Consider the following 17,688-nt stretch of genomic DNA (forward strand, 5'->3'; position numbering starts at 1 on the left):
AACCCCCGACCATACATACCACGGCCCGTCTAATATGGGCAAGAAAGGGAGAGAAGGTAAACGATCAAAGAAAGAAAGAAAGAATGATTGATTGAGCAAGACGTGAACCGACCCCGGGCACTGTATCCATTGATTGTAAGTTTAAAGAAACACCCAGACCCCATATAGAAAAGAACAACAATCCAGCACCAAACCAAAACTCTAAAACACGCCTCCACTCCAAGACAAAGAATGTTAAGATCAACTAGTTCAATCAAGCAATCGTTACAAAATGCAATGCTAGTGGCTGCAAGAATCATAATGCATACTAAATCGCACGAAAACCCCCGTCAATCAAGCGTACCGCCCCTGGGGAGACATATATTGCGGTCCTGGCTGGCCGGCTACCCCGGGATATGGTGGCGGCGGCTCGTTCCCTAATCCTTGATAGCCTCGCGCCGGCCACTGGTTCATGGGCGGCGGCGGGGGAGGTCTAGCGCCGGGCCAGGGTCCGTAGGGCACTGGACGCGGGACGGGTTTGGGGGCGCGGGCTTGACGACAGCGGTTCACGATGCAGGTCATCAGGGCTAGAAGGATGAGGGCGCCTACGGCGCAGGCGACACCGATTACGATGCCCTTGTGGTTCTTGATCCAGGATTCGACGTTCTGGCCCTTGCAGTCGCCGTTGCTGCAGTAGCCACCACTGCCGCAGGGAGTGCCGTCGAGGAAGTTCTGGTTGACGCTGTAGCACGTGCCGATCTTCGGGGAGGTGCAGACCAATTCGCAGGAGGAACTAAAGGAGGAACATGCGTAGGTGTCGTTGCTGTGGAGGAGACTGCCCATTACACTGCGGCATTGGTAGTCCCGGCTGGTGCATTGGCCACTCGCGCAGGCGAGTCCCGAGCCACTGCTGCCGCAGCTGGTGCCGTCCTTCTTGAACGAGTCGGTGGGACAAGTGCTGGATTTGCCGCTGCAAGTCTCTGCCACGTCGCAGTCGCCGCGACTGGCGCGACATACTGTCCCGGCTGAGGAGAATTGGCAGCTTGAACAGCAGCTGTCGTTGGAGTCATCACACACAGCTCCCGACTTGAACTTGCATGTCTTCGCGTCGCAGCAGTTGTTGTTGCCACAGCCATCTTCCCCGCCACAGTCGCAGTCTTCGCCGGACTCGACGATTCCGTTGCCGCACTGGCTACCAGTGTAGGTGGTGACGTCGCGGTTGGCGGAGAGACAACTGGACTTGACGCTGTTGCGGCCCAAGGCTGCGCAAATATTTCCGATAGTGCATTGCGAGAACGAGGTGATGTCTGTGCCAGTTGTGGGGTTCATAATGTATTTTGCGTTGGCATCGCAGGTGCTTGAGGTCAAAGGACAGCACTGAGACGAAGCTTCAAGATCCTGCGCACAGGTCTGAGAGTCACAGTCGTGGACGGCGCCGAAGGTGTGGCCAGATTCATGAGCAAAAATTTGCCAATCCGAGCCGGAAGACCGAACGACAACGTTAGTTCCACTGACCGTACTGGAGCCATCCGAAGAAGCATCGCTATTACAGAGTTGGCCCAGCCAGGACAGTCCGACCTCGTTGCCCGTCGCGCAATCGCTCATCAAGGTCCAATAAGCATTGTCGTCCGATTGCTCACCGCGCCACTTGGAGAACAGATCCAGTCGGGAGGTGAGATTTCCGCTGGAGCAGGGCATGTTCCATGCCGTGGCTGCAGGCGGGTTGTCGGGGCACGAGCTGTCGGTGATGGTCAAATTCCGCAGCCCAATCGTAATGTTAAAGGACTTTTCGTAAACATTGGACGCGCTGTTCACAGTACTGATGACCCATTCCTTGGCGGCCGTCTCGTTGTTAAATGAGCCGGTAAAGGAGCAGTCCGTTGCAACGCCAATCAGAGCCACCTGTTTCGTGCTCGGACAGCCCGAAGTATCGCCAATGGTCGACGCCAGATTGACACCACCAGCATTACCGGACACACTTCCGATATCAGACTGGCGCTTGTTGAGTCCAAACAAAGAGTTCAACGACATCGCTCCCCACGCATCCGGTTCCGCCTGGACGTACGGTTGTAGCACAGGGTGGTTGGGGTTGGTGTTGAAGCCGAGCTGATCGGCTTGACACGAGGTTGATCCGAGCGACGACCGCTTCAATTCCGTATGTAGACGCACCATATCCGAATCCCGGTAGAAGATCATATAATCCTTCGCTGAGTCAGGAAGGTCGACATCCACGGGGCGTTTCTTCTCCATGTATGCCGATTTCAGCTGAACGTGATGGTTGTCGCCGTCGACACTGAAGACTCCCTCAAACAGTGGCTCCGAACCATCCTGCTTCAAGTAGATCCGCGCCCATCCGACCGGATCCCACATGCCTTTTCCTCGCCCGAGTAGACTCCTCCCCTTGAAGACCTTGTGCTCATGTCGGGCAATGGGCTCGTGGCGTCGCACGTTCCCGTCGGCGTCGAGGTACTGTACGGATGCGTCTTCTGCCAGGATGTCGTGGTTGGGTTCCAGCTCCAGCTTTATCCGCTGGTGCGTGTCATGAATATTGAAGGTGATGTCAAAGTGGTCAAGGTGATCGACCCGCTGCGAGGGCGTCTTGATGGTGGGCTGGTCAAGCGTCGAGACATGACGAATGGCACTTGGAGCTTGTGATCGAGCTGCATTCATTCAAGTTAGAACAGACCCATGCGCCGGATATCGCCGAACTAACCTTGTACACTGGCCCCAAAGAGTGATATAGCACTTGCAATGAAGGGCAGGGAATAGGTAAGAAACCGCATGGCTGTCAGCGAGTGAAGACAGCCGATGGGAGAGGTTGAAGGTATGCGCTGAACGAGTGTGCTGGCATCAAAACAACAGCGAGAGATCCGGAAAGTCAGGGTTAGCAGAGCCCTTCGGTCCACAGCATCAGGCAGCGACGAAAAGTGGAAACGAATGAGTTCCCTTTCACGGCTGAATGGACCCGGTCGAGATCTTGGCTCGGGATCCGGTCATGTATGACGGATCACTCCGGAGATTAAGCTGCACTGGAGGGGGTTTTATTCTTCCCCGGATCGTCGCAGTCTCGCACACCTTCAGAGGAAGTATACTGGAGGTGTGGAGAGGGAGAGGGAGAGGGAGAGAGAGCGACGGCGCAACAACCGGAGTGAGCAGTGAGACTCACTTGACGAGGGAGTGAAAGGGATTCTTCCAGTTGGCGAACCAAGGAGGTTTGGCTTGGCTGAAGGCGCAGCCGCCTTGGCGGGCGGGCGGAAATCTGGAATGAATGGCGAGAATCTCCCTCCAAACAGTAAACAAATACACGTTGGTCCAGAGGGCAAACAGGAGCGAGTCTAATTCAACGAAAGTGAATTGAATTGAGAGAATGGAAGATGATGGATGGGAAGATAAAGTGGAGGGGGTGGAAAAAGCGGAGGATAGTAGCGAGGGACTTGAGGAGAGGGATTGACAGGGTCCGGTTCAGGGATTGCAACTGGACCCCGAATCAACAACAACAAACCATTTGATGGTCGATTCATCGCTTCTCCGCTTTTGGTTGTCGCGGACACCCGCCAAGCCTCCCGGCGCTTACGGATCATCGCTCATTATTCTGTTGTCTTACTATAACTCAAGAGCAATAACCACTCATTCCTGGTGTCAATACTCTTCAACCATGGTGTCATCATTCCCCCCGCAGTTTAGCGCCCGGCAATCCCAAATCACGGTCAGTCTGGAACCAAATGAAATGCTTCGTGTGCCTCTCGGGCGAAATGCGGAATCATGGCGCCGCAGACGCCACATGCTACACAAGCCATGCCATCTTCTCCATCGCTCTCTTCCCATGCAGCTTCCTCCACTTCGTGCTCAGTCACGACTGCACCGTCTCCACGATGAAGGGGTTCCTGAGGGTGAATCATCGTGCCGCTGTTGCCCGTAAAGACAGGCACTGGCCCAGAAATGGCCAAGGCATCGTTGCGCCGCGACCCTTGGCTCTGAAACATCTTACCAATATCGCGTCCACTGCTTTGCTTCCGTTCTCCAGCTGCCTCTACCAGATTCGTCACAGCGACATTCATTAACCGCAGGTTCCACCCAGATCTCTCCGGGTGAAGCTTGCGGAACATGGACAGTAGCTGATCTTGTACCAACCGTTCAGCCAGCGCGTCTACACTCTCATCAAGATGAAAGACATAGCCGGGCAGCGGCGCTGACCGAGAAATTCTCCCCCCATGGTAAGCTTGCGCATTGTCTGTGGCAGATCGGGGCCGGGTGGACAGCCGCAGGGTCCGTGGATGCGCGAGCCATCGGACTTTAGATACTGCAACTTGGTTTGCTGCTGTACTGTCAGTCTCCCTGTCCTTCTCTGTCAGATCCGTCCGCATCCGACGAAGTAAGCTCCCTGTGAGCGAGACTAGCTCTTTACGGACGCTGTCGAAACTGTCCAGGCGACCGTAGGAATCTTCAATGCTTATCTGCGTGGGCAAATCTCCTGCCTGGACGACCTCGGTATTGTCTACGCCATGCAGCAGTCCCCAGACCCGCACCCCGATATCTCGGGGTGCCCCTGGACCCCCTAAGATCCGACTGAGCAGGGACGGGCCCATGCCAGGCAACAACCGGATGTCTCTCACAGTCACCTTGTCAGAGTCAGCGGTGTCGTCGGCGGTCACCGCTGGGACTGAGTGAGCGCCTTCATCAGCAAGATAGTGACAGAGTTTCCGCGTCAGTTTGGAGCCGATCCCAGGGATCTTCCTGATTTCGTGCGCATCGAGAAAATTCAGCACATTACTGGGCGCAGCAAGCGTCGGTGTAGTATACGGGGGAAGCAGCGTGGTCTGGTTGTTCGGTTTATGAGTGCTGCCTGCGAGCTTGGCGAGAAGCTTGGACGTAGAGATCCCCACTGTGGCAGTGTACCCTTTCTGCTGCTCCAGTTGACCACGAAGGTAGCCTGCGAGGTGCGAGGCCACCAGCAGTCGAGTGTAAAGCCAGGCTGATGCGTCTTCGTCAGCTGTCGCAGTCGTCGAGGGCGCAGCGGCAGCGATCGTATTCGAATCAGCTGGGTAAGTGGAGCCACATAATCGGGTGGCATCATAAGTGAAACCCACGGTGGGTTCGTGCCGGTCCAGATGAAAGAATGAATGTTCCAGATCATAGCGATTCAACAGATCGACATTGTAGTTGATCATCTCGGTGACATCCAAAAACAACTGCAGGCGGGTATTAGATGGGATCGCGAAGAAGCTCACTGCAGCCCAGGAACCCGTGGAGAACCACCTCAACGGGCAGTCCTGACAATGAAATCAAGTTTGCAGCAGAGTCGAAACTAGCAATACATACCTCATCAAATCCGAGTCTTTCGACCTTCTCCCCCCAGACGAAGGACCTAATGTAGAGGAACAGATCCTTGGATACATCGCGAAATCTAGACAGATCTTCACCTAAGACAATGACGACGTCCGGGCAGATTTGTTTGGCCTCTTTGATCAACTGGAGCTTGCGCAACCCGCGCCGGCGGGCCTCATAATTACAGGTGACTACAATCTGTTTCTGCTGGACGGCCAACGGCAAGGATTTCAGCACCGGCTGCTCCACCTCGAAGACCGAGGCGTAGAAACAATCATAATCCTGTGGGGATTGCAGAGAGGCAGTTAGCTAACGGCCGAATGGAGTCACGTTTCCCGTAGGGTTTTGAAAACGTTATTTTTATTTGAGTGCAGTATGGATCACTATATGGGTAGCGTGACTGACAAAGTGGAGGATGATTCGGCGGTCGTCTCTGGATGGTAACACAGCCATGAACTATGTAGCATCGACTGAGAGAGGGCCAGCGGGGATCAAATTCCAGGCAGACCTCAACGGAGAGTTGTATTCCGTCTGCTACCTTGTACTGAGTCCCTACTGTATCCGTAGTAGGGAGGCGAAAAGGATGCTGCGAAAACCTCCGGTGGATAATATTACCGGAATGCAGAGGGCTGGAGATGGGAGCTCAAAAAGGGAATTTGTCCGTCCGCACCTGTCATCAAGTAGCGAGAAGAGATTCGATAGTCAACCGAGATAGATCCATAGATAGTAGGATAGATAGTGCGATGCAACATTCTGTTTAGTGCGAATTGCGGCATCCAGCTGATTGGGCAACAAACCTGCGGCTGGGATGTGGCTGGTGCAGTGGTCACGCTTCGGTCGCTGGGTGGCTGGGGTAAAGCCCATTCAGACTTTCTGGTTGGTTGGACCCTGGCTGACTCAGTAAGTGCGTGACCATGACACTAACCCAAAGAGGTGTTATTTCCCCACAGTCACTCGTGCAGGGACTATCCCATTTTTAGAACACCGCGTCAGCTGCAGTTTTGATTGGTCCGTGCCAGATGCAACTGCCTTACGTAAGGGCGGCACTGTGACGCGCACCTTTTCCCTTTTTCCTGCTCCAGTTCAATTGCTATAAATAACGTCTCTCAACTCGTGCCCGGGAACGACAACCCAGCAATACTCCAACGTGGAAATGAATCAAAACATACACTCATTGTGGATGTGAGTCAACACTAGGCAGATTTCTAGCAGAGACATGGCGGAGATCAGACTGCTGGAGGAATGGATCGGCCGCGTGTCTCGCCCGGGCGTCGATGGCCAGAAGATGGCAGATGGAATGGAGCCGTTGGAAAGATCGGCCATTCTCGATCATCGGAAAACTGGGGCCCGTCGGCGGCGGCGTCAATAGTTGGGTTATAATTAGATGGGGAGCGACTAGCCGGTCGGTGGTCCAGCAGAGGAGCACTGAGACTGTGAAGAGTAGACATGCCTGAATGGAGATGCTGAGGGTACGATGGAGTCCAGCGACTCCATCCAGCCCGGCTTGGATGGTTGGATGGTTGGATGATAGGATGGCGAAGACTCGTAAATTTAGCACTTTTGATTAACAGTAATTTCTTAATTTCTTAATTTCTTTAATTTCCCTCCCCCGCGGCTAAAAGATATTTTCATTTTCATTTTCATTTAACCCAGTTTCCTCTTGGACTGACTTTAATCGATCTTCTTCTGCCTATCCTCTGGCTTATCCTCTGGTTCCAACAGTCATTTCTTCAACATTCCAACAAACCATGAGTCGCAGATCATTCTAAAATAAGGCGACCCTCGTACAAGTGCCCACGTCTCTTGTCTGCTTGGTTCCAGTGCTTGGGATCCCACCTGGTCTTATTTCAGAACCTTATCGTCCCTGGATTTAACGCGCTTGGAGCCGGTTGTTGCACTTCTGCATCTTGAATCACACTCCGGTGCTGTTGGCAAGGCGCTACTGCTTCTGCTTCGTCTTTGCTGCTTCTTGGTGCGGGGCCTTACTGTTGCACCCCCCAAAGACCTCCTCGCTTTCCGATCTCATTTCGTTTATTCTCCTCTCCTTCCTCTCTTCCTCCCTCTTCTTCTTCTTCTACTGCTCCCTCCGCCGTTGTGTTTGGGGGCCTTCGCCATGCTCGCAACCCCCATGACCCCGCAAGCATCCCACCCTTCGTCTTCTTCCTCCAACATGGTCTGCAGTCTGGCTTCGACTGCGACCACCAACTCCTCCTCTTCCTCCTCATCCGCCAGTTCCACACAACAAACTACGATATCATCCCGACCGAAGTTGACTCTCCAAACTTCCTCTCTTCCCCGAACCTTTGGCACATCGTCAACGGGACTGTCCCTCTCTCTCGCAACCGGAACGGCATCTCCAACCGTCCGCAATACCTTCAAAAATGCCTACGAGGTCACCGGCCCTTCATCCGCCACTGCCTCTCCGTCATCCAAACACCCATCCAACCAACGTTTCAGCAAACCATCCTCTCCATTTACCACACACAACCCATACCAACTCCCACTGGGGGTGAAGAGTATCTTGCGAAACTCGCCGCTCGAGCCGACCTGCCGCCGACGGGCTGGATCGGTGGCCACTACCGGGCCGAATGGTGGACCGAGCGCGCGCCGCGTCTTCTTTCCCGCGAAGAAGCAGGTCAGCTATCGCAATCCCTTGGAAGAGGAAATTCAGACCGTGCACTACACGGCACGCCACTCTGATTTACACGATGATCCCGAGCCTGCACTCCAACCTCAACCTCAGCAACCAGAGGTGACCTCATCAGATGAGGACTCGGATTCCAACGCCAGCGGGTGTCCCTCGGATTCCAGCACTTCCGAAGATGAGCCCGAGGCCGGCTTAGGGAAAAAGACATCGTCTCCCATTAAGCGGAAGAAGCGCAAACATTCCAATGCCGAGAGGCAAGTCCGGGCAGTGGCCTTGATGGACGGAATCGCGGGACCCAGCAACCCAGGCAGCCTGACACCACAAACGCCGCGCAGGAAGCGAGCTAAACGTCGCTGCGAATGGCGATGGACCCTGGGACCGTTAGAGAATCGTGACAAACTGCTTCATCCCGCCCAGGATGAGACGGGCTCAACATCATCCGTGTCCCAGCCTGAAACGATACCGCACGAGTCCGAAACGGAGACCCCGTCCTCCGACCCTCCGCTGTCCAGCGCCAGTACCACACTCTACCACTCCAGCCCCAGTTCATCTGTCTCGTCGGATGTGGAAACGGTAAATGACGAGTGGCAGACGCACACCACCCACGAACTTGAATGCGCACATGCCGATCAATGACGATAACCCATGCTTGGTTACGAACCCCCTTGCATTGATGATCACGAATTATGCATATAGACGGCAGATGAACCACAGCATACCCCATCCTACTTTCAGACATATTGCTAGATAGCTATTATTGATTTGGGATTTTCTTTTCTTTTCTTTTTCTGGTCGGGAAGCTCTACCTTGAATGTCAGGACGTTCATGCCATTTACATTCACCGACCAGTCAACTTTTTACACTTCTGCCTACTTTCTCTATAAATATTTTCATATCTTCTTCCAATAATATATATTTCCATGCATGTGAATGCAATCTGACCAGATGATCACATGGCTACATTCCACTTTCACCCGTGTAATGCTTGTGCTACGTGCCTGCCGTATGTTCATGCAGCTCCATGCTTCATACAAATCATAAATACGACGGTCGATCTCTGACGCATTCCCCATCCTATGCTTAATATAGCAACAATAATAACATGCGGAGACCCCATGATATTAACTTTCGTGGATCGCCATTGCGTCATAATATCCAACTAATCTATCTAGTAATAGCTGCATCGACTTGCAGATCATCCTTTAGATAGATCTTATGGTGCCAGCCAGCCAACCCTCAGACTTTCAAGAGAAAGAAGAAAGAAGAAAGAAAAGAAAAGAAAAGAAAAGATTAAAGAGAAATAGCTCATAGACTATTGCCAACTCGGTCAGAGTTGCAGACTGTTTGTCGAGCCAGGACAGAAATATAATAACCGTGATCTCGAAGGTGTCGTCTTCTCTTCTCTCGCATATTATGATAATGAATTCTATAATGTTGACAGGAAAATCCAAGATTAACGTAAGACTACGGGTGACAGATATCCAAAGGCAATTAAAGAATAGAAATGGTAACAATCCGCGAAGAAGAAAAACCACGTGCAGCACCTGACCTGCTAAGCAGCAGCAGCGGGCCGCTCCATCATCTTCTCCTACATACTTTCTCCAAAACTTTGAGCCTCCATTCTCGATTATTTCCCCAAGGCGATCTCTAGTGTCGTAGGTCCAACCTGCATAGGTTCAATCGAAAGGTGAACGAATGCTGTCATGGCTGGCGTTCATGCGGATCTGCGCAGTACGACAGGGACTGTTTCCTTCGAGCCATTAGCAGAATGCTGCGCATTTCGAGATCTACCTCGATGTCCCGCCAATTGCCCCCCGAAGTAACAAAGGCGCGCCATTTTTCGTCGCCCTCGATCATATCTCGCATGAGAGTGTCCACGCAGTCGCCACATCCGCCCTCTTTTACTGATAAAGCTTCAGGATGTGCCTTGCGCCATTCATGGACCATACTCAATGTCCGTATCAGGGTCTCCAGACTACCAAGGGTCTGTGATGCACGCATTTTTATAGCTCCTGGCGTCTCCAACACACCAGGCGCATCATCATCGGCAGGAATACTCACCAACCTTGTAAGGTCGGTCCAGTTAGCAAAGTCCCGGCATTCAACGGGATACATCCATTCATTGTTGAACACTGATATCCCTGGTTGAGGCCAGTACGGTACCAGATCCTCAAAAAAGAACTTTTGCAAGGCCCGATTAACCTGCGGGCGTCCCATTACAACGTAATGGCCCCAGTTCCAGAAAACAACGGTACCCCCCGGCCGGACTATCCTTGTCATCTCTTCCCAGAGCGGCTCAGGGTCGAACCAATGTGCTGCTTGACAGGCGATCACCAGATCAACCGTCTTCGATGCAATGAAGGGGAGAGACTCTGCATTGGACTGGTGATATTGGATATTACTGACGTCCGATTTCTGAGTTCTTGCAGCTTGCTTCAGCATGCCCTCGGAGGAATCAACTCCAATAACAGATTTGAAATGGGTGGCCAGCGCGCGAGCCACAGCCCCGTGGCCAGTGCCCAGGTCGACACATAGTTCGCGGGGAGACTGATGGTAGGCTAAAACAGTGTCGTACAGAGCCTGGGGAGGGGAAGGGCGATGTGCAGCATATGCTGAACAGTCATAACCTTCATCCCTTGCGGAGCAGAAAAAGGCTCATCAGTATGTCGGAAAATATAGACATCCGGGGAAAAACTCACGAGAAACTGGCCATTGGTCGGACGTGATGTAACCTTTCGCAACTATATTATCAAACTTGAGTCCTCCCTTTTGGACTTGTCACCGAGGACTAGAAGTGATTTATATACTAACTCATGGCGTGGATATCACTCCGCCATACCTTCCTACGGCTCTTATGCTCTAAGTATGCAGCAATGTGCGCAAGCCTCATGAGATATGAGATAACACGACTGTTCCACATACCCAGTTGCCATGACAATTCCACTTTTCTTTTAACGTTTCGAGCTGGATCTGGTCCAATAAAGGTCCTTATCTGAAACAGTAGGATTCCCGAGTGACGTTGCATTTCGGCCTCTTCCGCGGCGATACCTCTCCACGGAAGCCACAAACTGTCTCAGCCTTACTGGAACTCATTTCCGCTTAGGGAATATATTGATGTCACAGACTTTCGGCTAATACTGAGGATTCAAGCCCTACATATGTTTATTATGTGGACCACGCCTTTAGAATGGCGAATGTGTATCGCGATCAGCTCAGTTATCTTTCAGACTCCCGTGGCTATCATCATGCTGTTGCAGACCGTTGGAATAGGACCAGATACAGTGGGAAAGGATGGATCGAGAGACTCAACTACATGGCCCCATAATGATCGGCAAACCTTGAGACATCTTAGCATGACAGGACCCCTACTAGGAAACTCCATATCGCCCAATCGGCGACGGGCGCTCTTTGAGACAACTAAACGAGTACTTGCCAGTGCGATAAACGATGGGATAGCCTGCGCAACCCTTGAGTCATGTAAAAGCACCAGTCTGTTGTTGTGCTTACGCAGTCCCGGAGGAGCCATGGCCAGTGATGAAGACGCTTGGATCATGTGCGGTATGCGAGCTGACGCATATACCGAAACAGACGGTGGCAGGGTTCTTGGGTTTGTGCGGGCGGACGATCTCCTGGAGCCTGTGCTAAGCCGGAACCTCAACGGCGAGATATCAGAGGAGCTTGACCCTGGTGTGATTTGTCGCGTTATCTGCCGCTGGCGTTCTCGCCAAGATGAAGAACACGCGGTAGAGACGCTTGTAAAGGAGGTACGGAATTCTGCAAACAATCAAGGTGAACCAACAACTATGTTCAACCTAAACGATCCAAAGATAAGAACTAATGCTGAGACAGAGAAATGGTTGGATATGGCCACTACTCTGCCAATCCTACATCTTAAGTCTTCACCATGTGATTGGGAGCAATCAGTCGTATCTGGACATCCTACACATCCGGTACTACAACATTTCCCCCACCTTGCCCTACCTACTCGCCTTAGACTTGAAGTTAACCTTATCGAAGTTACACCGAGCCTGCCTTGCCCAGTCACCCCTAGATCCCATCATGCCTGATGATATCCCTTATCTACTAGAACCCGAACTATCATTCCTCTGCGTTCCAAAGTCAGACATGAAAGTCTTCGGGCCATTCCAGTCACTTCTGGACCCACTCATAACATCTCTTGGGATTCCCAAGCCTGATGATACAATCAACGAGATCGTCATACCTTGTTTCAGTCGCCAACTCCCAGCTATCACGCCACTATTCCCGAAAGCACGCATTCTGAGGGCTGTCCAAAACCGTTGCCGAGCACAACTCTCCATGCGGACTGTCTCTATGATGCCAGACGTGGGCGGCTCCCGGTTGCACCTGAAGCTATCACTGAACTGCCAAATCACATCTCGTCTGAGGACCATATCCCCCGATGCTGCAGCCTTGGCACCCGCAGTTGGGAAGATTCTTCAAGATTTACTTCCCCAGGATTTATGGATATTTGAAGAAGCAGCCTCCGTTACAGGTGCTCAGAAAGACTTCGATAAAGCCTGCCAATTAACATGCATTATCCGAAAGAGCCCAGAAAAACGAGCGGCGGACATCGGGGAGACACTCATCCCCGTTGCGGGACTCCTGCAGAAACCTCTGTACGACGATCGAACGTACATGGAGATTATATTTAGTCTTGATGACTTGAAGGAAAAGCAAGCCTGGTTCAGAAAGTAAGTAGTAATGATACTATACCCCATTCATATTTATGCTACCTCTATTCCCCCTGAACAAAACACCTAATCAAATAAAGATACCTCACCAAATTATTCTCCCTCATTTTCCCCCCTATGATTCGCCACGGAATCTACTTCGAAGCTCATAGCCAAAATATCCTCGTCCGCGTCAATCTCACAAGCAAGGAGATAAGCGGGTTCGCGCTTCGCGACTTTGACGGTATCGGAATCCATTGTCCTACGTTTCTTCGCCATCCCAACAACAAGAATGCCCTCAAAGAAATACCCCCCGGTGCACGTACTCTTACTGATAACTTACCTAGAATGTGGCAGTTAGTGCATCATGCCCTTCTCCAGGTACATGTGGGTCACCTCTTATACATGTTGGGATTAGAATCGAGGGGCGGATGGCGTATTGTGCGTGAAGAACTAGAGAGGGCGCTGAACCCTTCCGGAGATCCAGATGGTCGGGCACTGTATGACTACTGGTTGAAAGAGACGATGTTGTCTAAGTGTTTTCTGGAGATGCGGTTGCGGGATGCGCATGCGAAGGTGTGTTTGTATCTTTCTTCTCTTTGTGGGATTTCGAGTGTTGGATGTGTTGCTGACTATGGAACAGAAATATGAGAGGGAAATGCCGAATATTCTCCTCCGCGACGCTTGAGTTTGTTGCTGAGTAGTACGAGGGACACTAGTAACATAATGGTGGAGGGAAGACCAGCTCACAATAATGATATTGCACGTAATAGTGGGCATAATGGGTAACGTCTCTTCTTAAAGCTTTTGCAGTATGAGGAACTCTTCCTACCTACCCCTGGATCACTGTTCATTCCATTCAGCGAAGAATACATCTTAACCATGATAATAGTAGTGGTATCATCGGTAACAAGAGGTGAAAACAATCTGCACACCAGATTAGTAGGCATTGGGTTGGTGGACACTGTAATAACTGCGGTATGGTTAGTAGTCAGAAATCTGTCTTCTGATGCGGCTTGTCTAAGTCTATAAGCGGCAGCGAGCTTATGAAGCTACAGTCTCCACGTACGCAAAGGTCTTGGATACCCTGGAGGACAGACTAGTGGAAGAGGAGAATTCTGGCGCTCGGTTAAACATCCTCAGTGCTCTTGCATCGGCGCACAGGTCCCACAGATCGTGGAGCGACGCTATCGCGACGGGCGAACAGGCTCTTCGATTAGTTGAAGATGAGAAGGGGAAAGAGCATCCTCTTACATTGAAACAGCTGGGGATGCTCAGTGAGGTATACGATCTGTCGGGTAATAGGCGGAAAAGGAGCTGCGGAAAGAGTTGGATAGACGGAGACCGGCTCCGGAGAAGCAGTCTTTCTTTAAGCGGTTTTCGCGAACTCAAGACTAAAGAAAGGTTGTGAAAATATGTTTTCAAAGATTTAGTCCGGAACCTTCATGTCCATGCCCTCTCCTTGATAAATAAGAGGATTGAGGCATGTACACGGGGGTAAACACCTTATCAGTTCTGCCCTGAGCTTACGTGATGGGCATGGCCTCTTATCAGCTCTCCTCGCCTTGATAACAGCTACTAGTACCTACTGCTACACTTATCCCAACCCAATCACTAGCAACCTAGATGCACGCAAATGGACTCCTCCTCTCGTGTCTCTATCGCCTGCGAGACCTGTCGGAAGCGGAAGCGCAAGGTGAATCTCCACGTACACGTACATCCCTAACGGCAGTACATGGTAGAAGTACTAGATGATAACAAACCCACATAGTGCGATGGTCTGCGTCCGGCCTGTTCTTCCTGTCTGACCCGAAACACTCCCTGCGAGTATAATACAGAGAAGCGGATCAAGTTGGTATCCATCCTGAACTACGTACATCGTGCTAACTGCCACCTGCCTTAGGCGCAGAGTGGACCTCAACTATGTGCGAACGCTGGAAGACCAGATCGCGGCACTGAAGGAGCAATTGGCACGGGGACAATCCCAGCCCCAGATCACTGTCAAAGAAACTGTGTTGACTCCTGTTGACCATCGCGGTGAGCGGGCCGGCGGCGACGATGATGTTGTTGCAATAATCCCGCCTAGTATGAGCACGGCAATCGAGGATGTCAGCGCTCTCATCTGGCGCATGAGCATTGACAACAACGGCGACGCATCCTTCATTGGGCCGTCCGGCAACTTCTGCTTTCCCGTCGTGCATTGGGACGATTCGGACCTTGGTCATGAGAGTAGGACCACCAGGGTCACGGCCGCATCAGCGATAAGCGCCATTCCTGGGCAGCAGCAGCCTATGATGTCGGACCAGGTGGATTGGCATCTGATTGATCTGTTCGCGCGCTTAATCAACCCCATCCAGCAATTTGTTGACCCCGAGACGCTGCACAAACTCCGCGGAGATAACCTGAGTCCAGGTCTCCGACTGATTAAGACCGCTGTGCTGGCGGCGGGGGCTCTATTCGCTGATGATGCGCGTAGCAAGGCGCTCGGTGGCGAGGCAGCCGCTGTCGTCGATGCCACGGCCCTGCAGCTATGTCGGCAATCGCCTGACATCTCGACAATTCAGGCTCTCTCCATCATGTCATGGCGGGAGCTTAGCTTGGAGCAGCACAATATGGCCTGGATGTATAATTGTGAGTGCTGGTGCTGAAGAAACATGAGATGGGACAGACGCTGACACTCGTCTGCAGCAATGTGTGCCAGTCTAGTTCTACACTTAGGTCTACCAGCTAGCATCACGCCGGATATTGGTGCAGGTAGTCCTGAACTGGGCCATTTCCCTCAAGATACGCGGCGGCTGCGGGCCCTTTGGTCCTCAGTGTTTCTTGACCGGTTCGTCAACTGCATGCATTCATTGTCACATTAAAGATGCCAGCTAAACAAGTCGACACAGGATTGCAACGTCTCTATTAGGCCGGAATTGTCTGCTCCCATGGAAGCGAATCAAGGCACCCTCATTCCTCAGTGCCGTGGGCCCTTCACCCTCGTTGGACGAGCTCGCCTTTGACCACCAATGCCGTCTCTGGTTCATCCACGATCAATACATGGACAACATGTACGCCATAGCCCTATCCATTCCTTTCTCACAACAAGTACCAACTAACAGCTCAGTTACTCCTTCAACTTTTCCGAACTCAGCAGCGCCGATAGATCCCTCGTCCTTTTAGACGCCCGCGACAAACTTCACTCCTTTTCGCAAAATATCCACCCCTCCCTGCAGGTCACCACGACCAAGCACCCACCCCCATCAGCCATCTACCTCCACATCTCCTACCATACCTCCTACATCCTGGTCCACCGCCCCTACCTTGCCAACGCGGCCCAAAGCACCCCGCCTATCCATCGCCTCGCCTTCCGCTCTGTCTCCACCGCTGCCCGAGCCATCGTCCACCTTCTCCGCATCCATGCCAAGATCCACTGCTCCTTTACTGAGATCCCGCCGTTCATTGTGCACAGCGTGCTCACTGCCGCCGTGACGCACCTGTGCAACACCACGAACACGACGCATTCTACCCTGCGCAGCCAGGCGACGGCGCACTTCCGGGTGTGCTTCCGGGCGCTGCTCGCCATGCAGGAGAGGTGGGTGAAGGCGAAGCGGGCGGTGAGGCTGTTGCAAGGGCTTGCACGGAGGTGGCGTGTGATGGGAGCTTTGCCGTTGCAGCATGGGTTCGAGATGGGTCGAGGAGGTGATGAGCAGGATGAAATAGACGATGAGATGGAATTGGAGGGAGTAGACGCAGATGCAGATGCAGATGCAGATGCAGATGGCGACGAACCGCGCATGTCAGACATCATCTTCCCCGAAGCCTTCTTCAACTTCGATACAGCAGATGCCCAGCAATGGGAGTTCCTTACAGAATCGGCACCGGTCAATCAGATATAACGTCTCTGAAATGAATTATCTAACTAGCACTACTCCACTTTCAAAGATCATCCCCCACCTCCCTGACATGCCTCTGATCCCTCCCCCCAACCCCCAACCACAGCAAATCCGGCCTACTATAATGCCCCACGATATCCACGAACGCCTTCGCCCTATACACCTGCTCAAAGTCCAAATCAGCATAAATAATCCCCTCCTCCGTCGGTGGCAGCGCCTTCGACAAAAGCCGCCCATCAGGCCCAAAAACCGCCGAGCTACCACCCCCAGGAGTATTCATAATCGCCCCCGTAGCAGTCTGCATCAGATCAATCCCCGCTTGACTGATCACTGCCGTGGTATGAAGCACAAACGAAGAAGACTCCATAGCATACGTGCGAGCCAGCACCGCAGCTCCTATCACACAAAAACAATCAGCAATCATCCTCCATACAACAACAAGCACCAGGAAAAGAGAAGATACATACCCTCGCCCGACATCGAAAACAACCCCCCCTCATCCCCCTCATCCTCCTCCTTAAACAACGGCGGCCACGCCGCAACATGAATCGCCTCCCTCTGCGCACACATATAATACTTCAACAGGGGCTGAACATGTTCCCAACACGACAACGCACCCACCCTACCCACAGCCGTCTCAACAACCCCAGCCAACCCCGTCTCCGCATCAGCATCCCCAAACACCGTGCGCTCCATATGCGTCGCCTTAATCTTCCTCCTCTTGGAGAGAACCTCCCCCTCGTGCGAGATAATCGCCTGCGAGATGTACAGCGAGTCGTGGACGTTCTCAGTGAAGCCGAGCACGACGGTTATGTTGTGGGCTTTGGCTGCGTTGAGGATTCGTGCGAATTCGGGGGAGCTTGTGCTTAGGGAGTTGCGCATGTAGAGCGTGTGGAGGGTGGAGGAGACGGGGCGGGTCCTGTAGTATGTAGTATCTTGGCTTAGATTATGTTGGTTGATGGGGGATGGGAGAGGGGATACTACCATATCCACGCTGGATATCCTGGGATCCAGCATTCCGGGAAACTGATCAGTTGGGCCCCCTGTGAGGCGGCTTCGGCGATTAGAGAGCAGGTTTTGGTGATGGTCGCGTTGAGGTCGAGCCAGATGGGCTCGCTTTGGGTGACGGCGACGCGGATGGTTGGGGGTGGGGTTGTCATGGTGGTGG

General features: G+C 52.4%; 7 protein-coding genes across 7 annotated transcripts; 3 read left to right on the top strand and 4 right to left on the bottom strand.

The window, feature by feature from the left end:
• Positions 1–333: 333 nt before the first annotated feature.
• Positions 334–2,762, bottom strand: admB (ADAM family of metalloprotease ADM-B; the record flags this gene model as incomplete). The annotated part of the gene is made up of 2 exons (XM_035498114.1): positions 334–2,639; positions 2,693–2,762. The coding sequence occupies 2 exons, from the start codon at positions 2,760–2,762 to the stop codon at positions 334–336; spliced, it is 2,376 nt and encodes a 791-aa protein (XP_035354007.1).
• Positions 2,763–3,686: 924 nt separating this feature from the next.
• AtWU_03002 (putative DNA polymerase iota) lies at positions 3,687–5,757 on the bottom strand (the record flags this gene model as incomplete). Its single annotated transcript, XM_035498115.1, has 3 exons — positions 3,687–5,168; positions 5,299–5,586; positions 5,710–5,757. 3 exons carry the CDS (start codon positions 5,755–5,757, stop codon positions 3,687–3,689), a joined length of 1,818 nt encoding a protein of 605 aa, XP_035354008.1.
• Positions 5,758–7,417: 1,660 nt separating this feature from the next.
• Positions 7,418–8,587, top strand: AtWU_03003 (uncharacterized protein; the record flags this gene model as incomplete). Its single annotated transcript, XM_035498116.1, has 1 exon — positions 7,418–8,587. One exon carries the CDS (start codon positions 7,418–7,420, stop codon positions 8,585–8,587), a length of 1,170 nt encoding a protein of 389 aa, XP_035354009.1.
• A 1,065-nt stretch (positions 8,588–9,652) lies between these two features.
• Positions 9,653–10,664, bottom strand: AtWU_03004 (class I SAM-dependent methyltransferase; the record flags this gene model as incomplete). Its single annotated transcript, XM_035498117.1, has 2 exons — positions 9,653–10,586; positions 10,651–10,664. 2 exons carry the CDS (start codon positions 10,662–10,664, stop codon positions 9,653–9,655), a joined length of 948 nt encoding a protein of 315 aa, XP_035354010.1.
• An 811-nt stretch (positions 10,665–11,475) lies between these two features.
• AtWU_03005 (IucC family-domain-containing protein) lies at positions 11,476–13,330 on the top strand (the record flags this gene model as incomplete). The annotated part of the gene is made up of 5 exons (XM_035498118.1): positions 11,476–11,740; positions 11,801–11,901; positions 11,969–12,663; positions 12,744–13,218; positions 13,286–13,330. 5 exons carry the CDS (start codon positions 11,476–11,478, stop codon positions 13,328–13,330), a joined length of 1,581 nt encoding a protein of 526 aa, XP_035354011.1.
• Positions 13,331–14,278: 948 nt separating this feature from the next.
• AtWU_03006 (C6 transcription factor) lies at positions 14,279–16,523 on the top strand (the record flags this gene model as incomplete). Its single annotated transcript, XM_035498119.1, has 6 exons — positions 14,279–14,338; positions 14,414–14,493; positions 14,546–15,273; positions 15,331–15,472; positions 15,534–15,695; positions 15,752–16,523. The coding sequence occupies 6 exons, from the start codon at positions 14,279–14,281 to the stop codon at positions 16,521–16,523; spliced, it is 1,944 nt and encodes a 647-aa protein (XP_035354012.1).
• Positions 16,524–16,563: 40 nt separating this feature from the next.
• AtWU_03007 (carbon-nitrogen hydrolase family protein) lies at positions 16,564–17,680 on the bottom strand (the record flags this gene model as incomplete). The annotated part of the gene is made up of 3 exons (XM_035498120.1): positions 16,564–16,916; positions 16,988–17,439; positions 17,505–17,680. 3 exons carry the CDS (start codon positions 17,678–17,680, stop codon positions 16,564–16,566), a joined length of 981 nt encoding a protein of 326 aa, XP_035354013.1.
• Between the last annotated feature and the right edge of the window lie 8 nt (positions 17,681–17,688).

The sequence above is a fragment of the Aspergillus tubingensis genome, assembly GCF_013340325.1.
Source record: "Aspergillus tubingensis WU-2223L DNA, scaffold_4, whole genome shotgun sequence".
Taxonomy (NCBI): domain Eukaryota; kingdom Fungi; phylum Ascomycota; class Eurotiomycetes; order Eurotiales; family Aspergillaceae; genus Aspergillus; species Aspergillus tubingensis.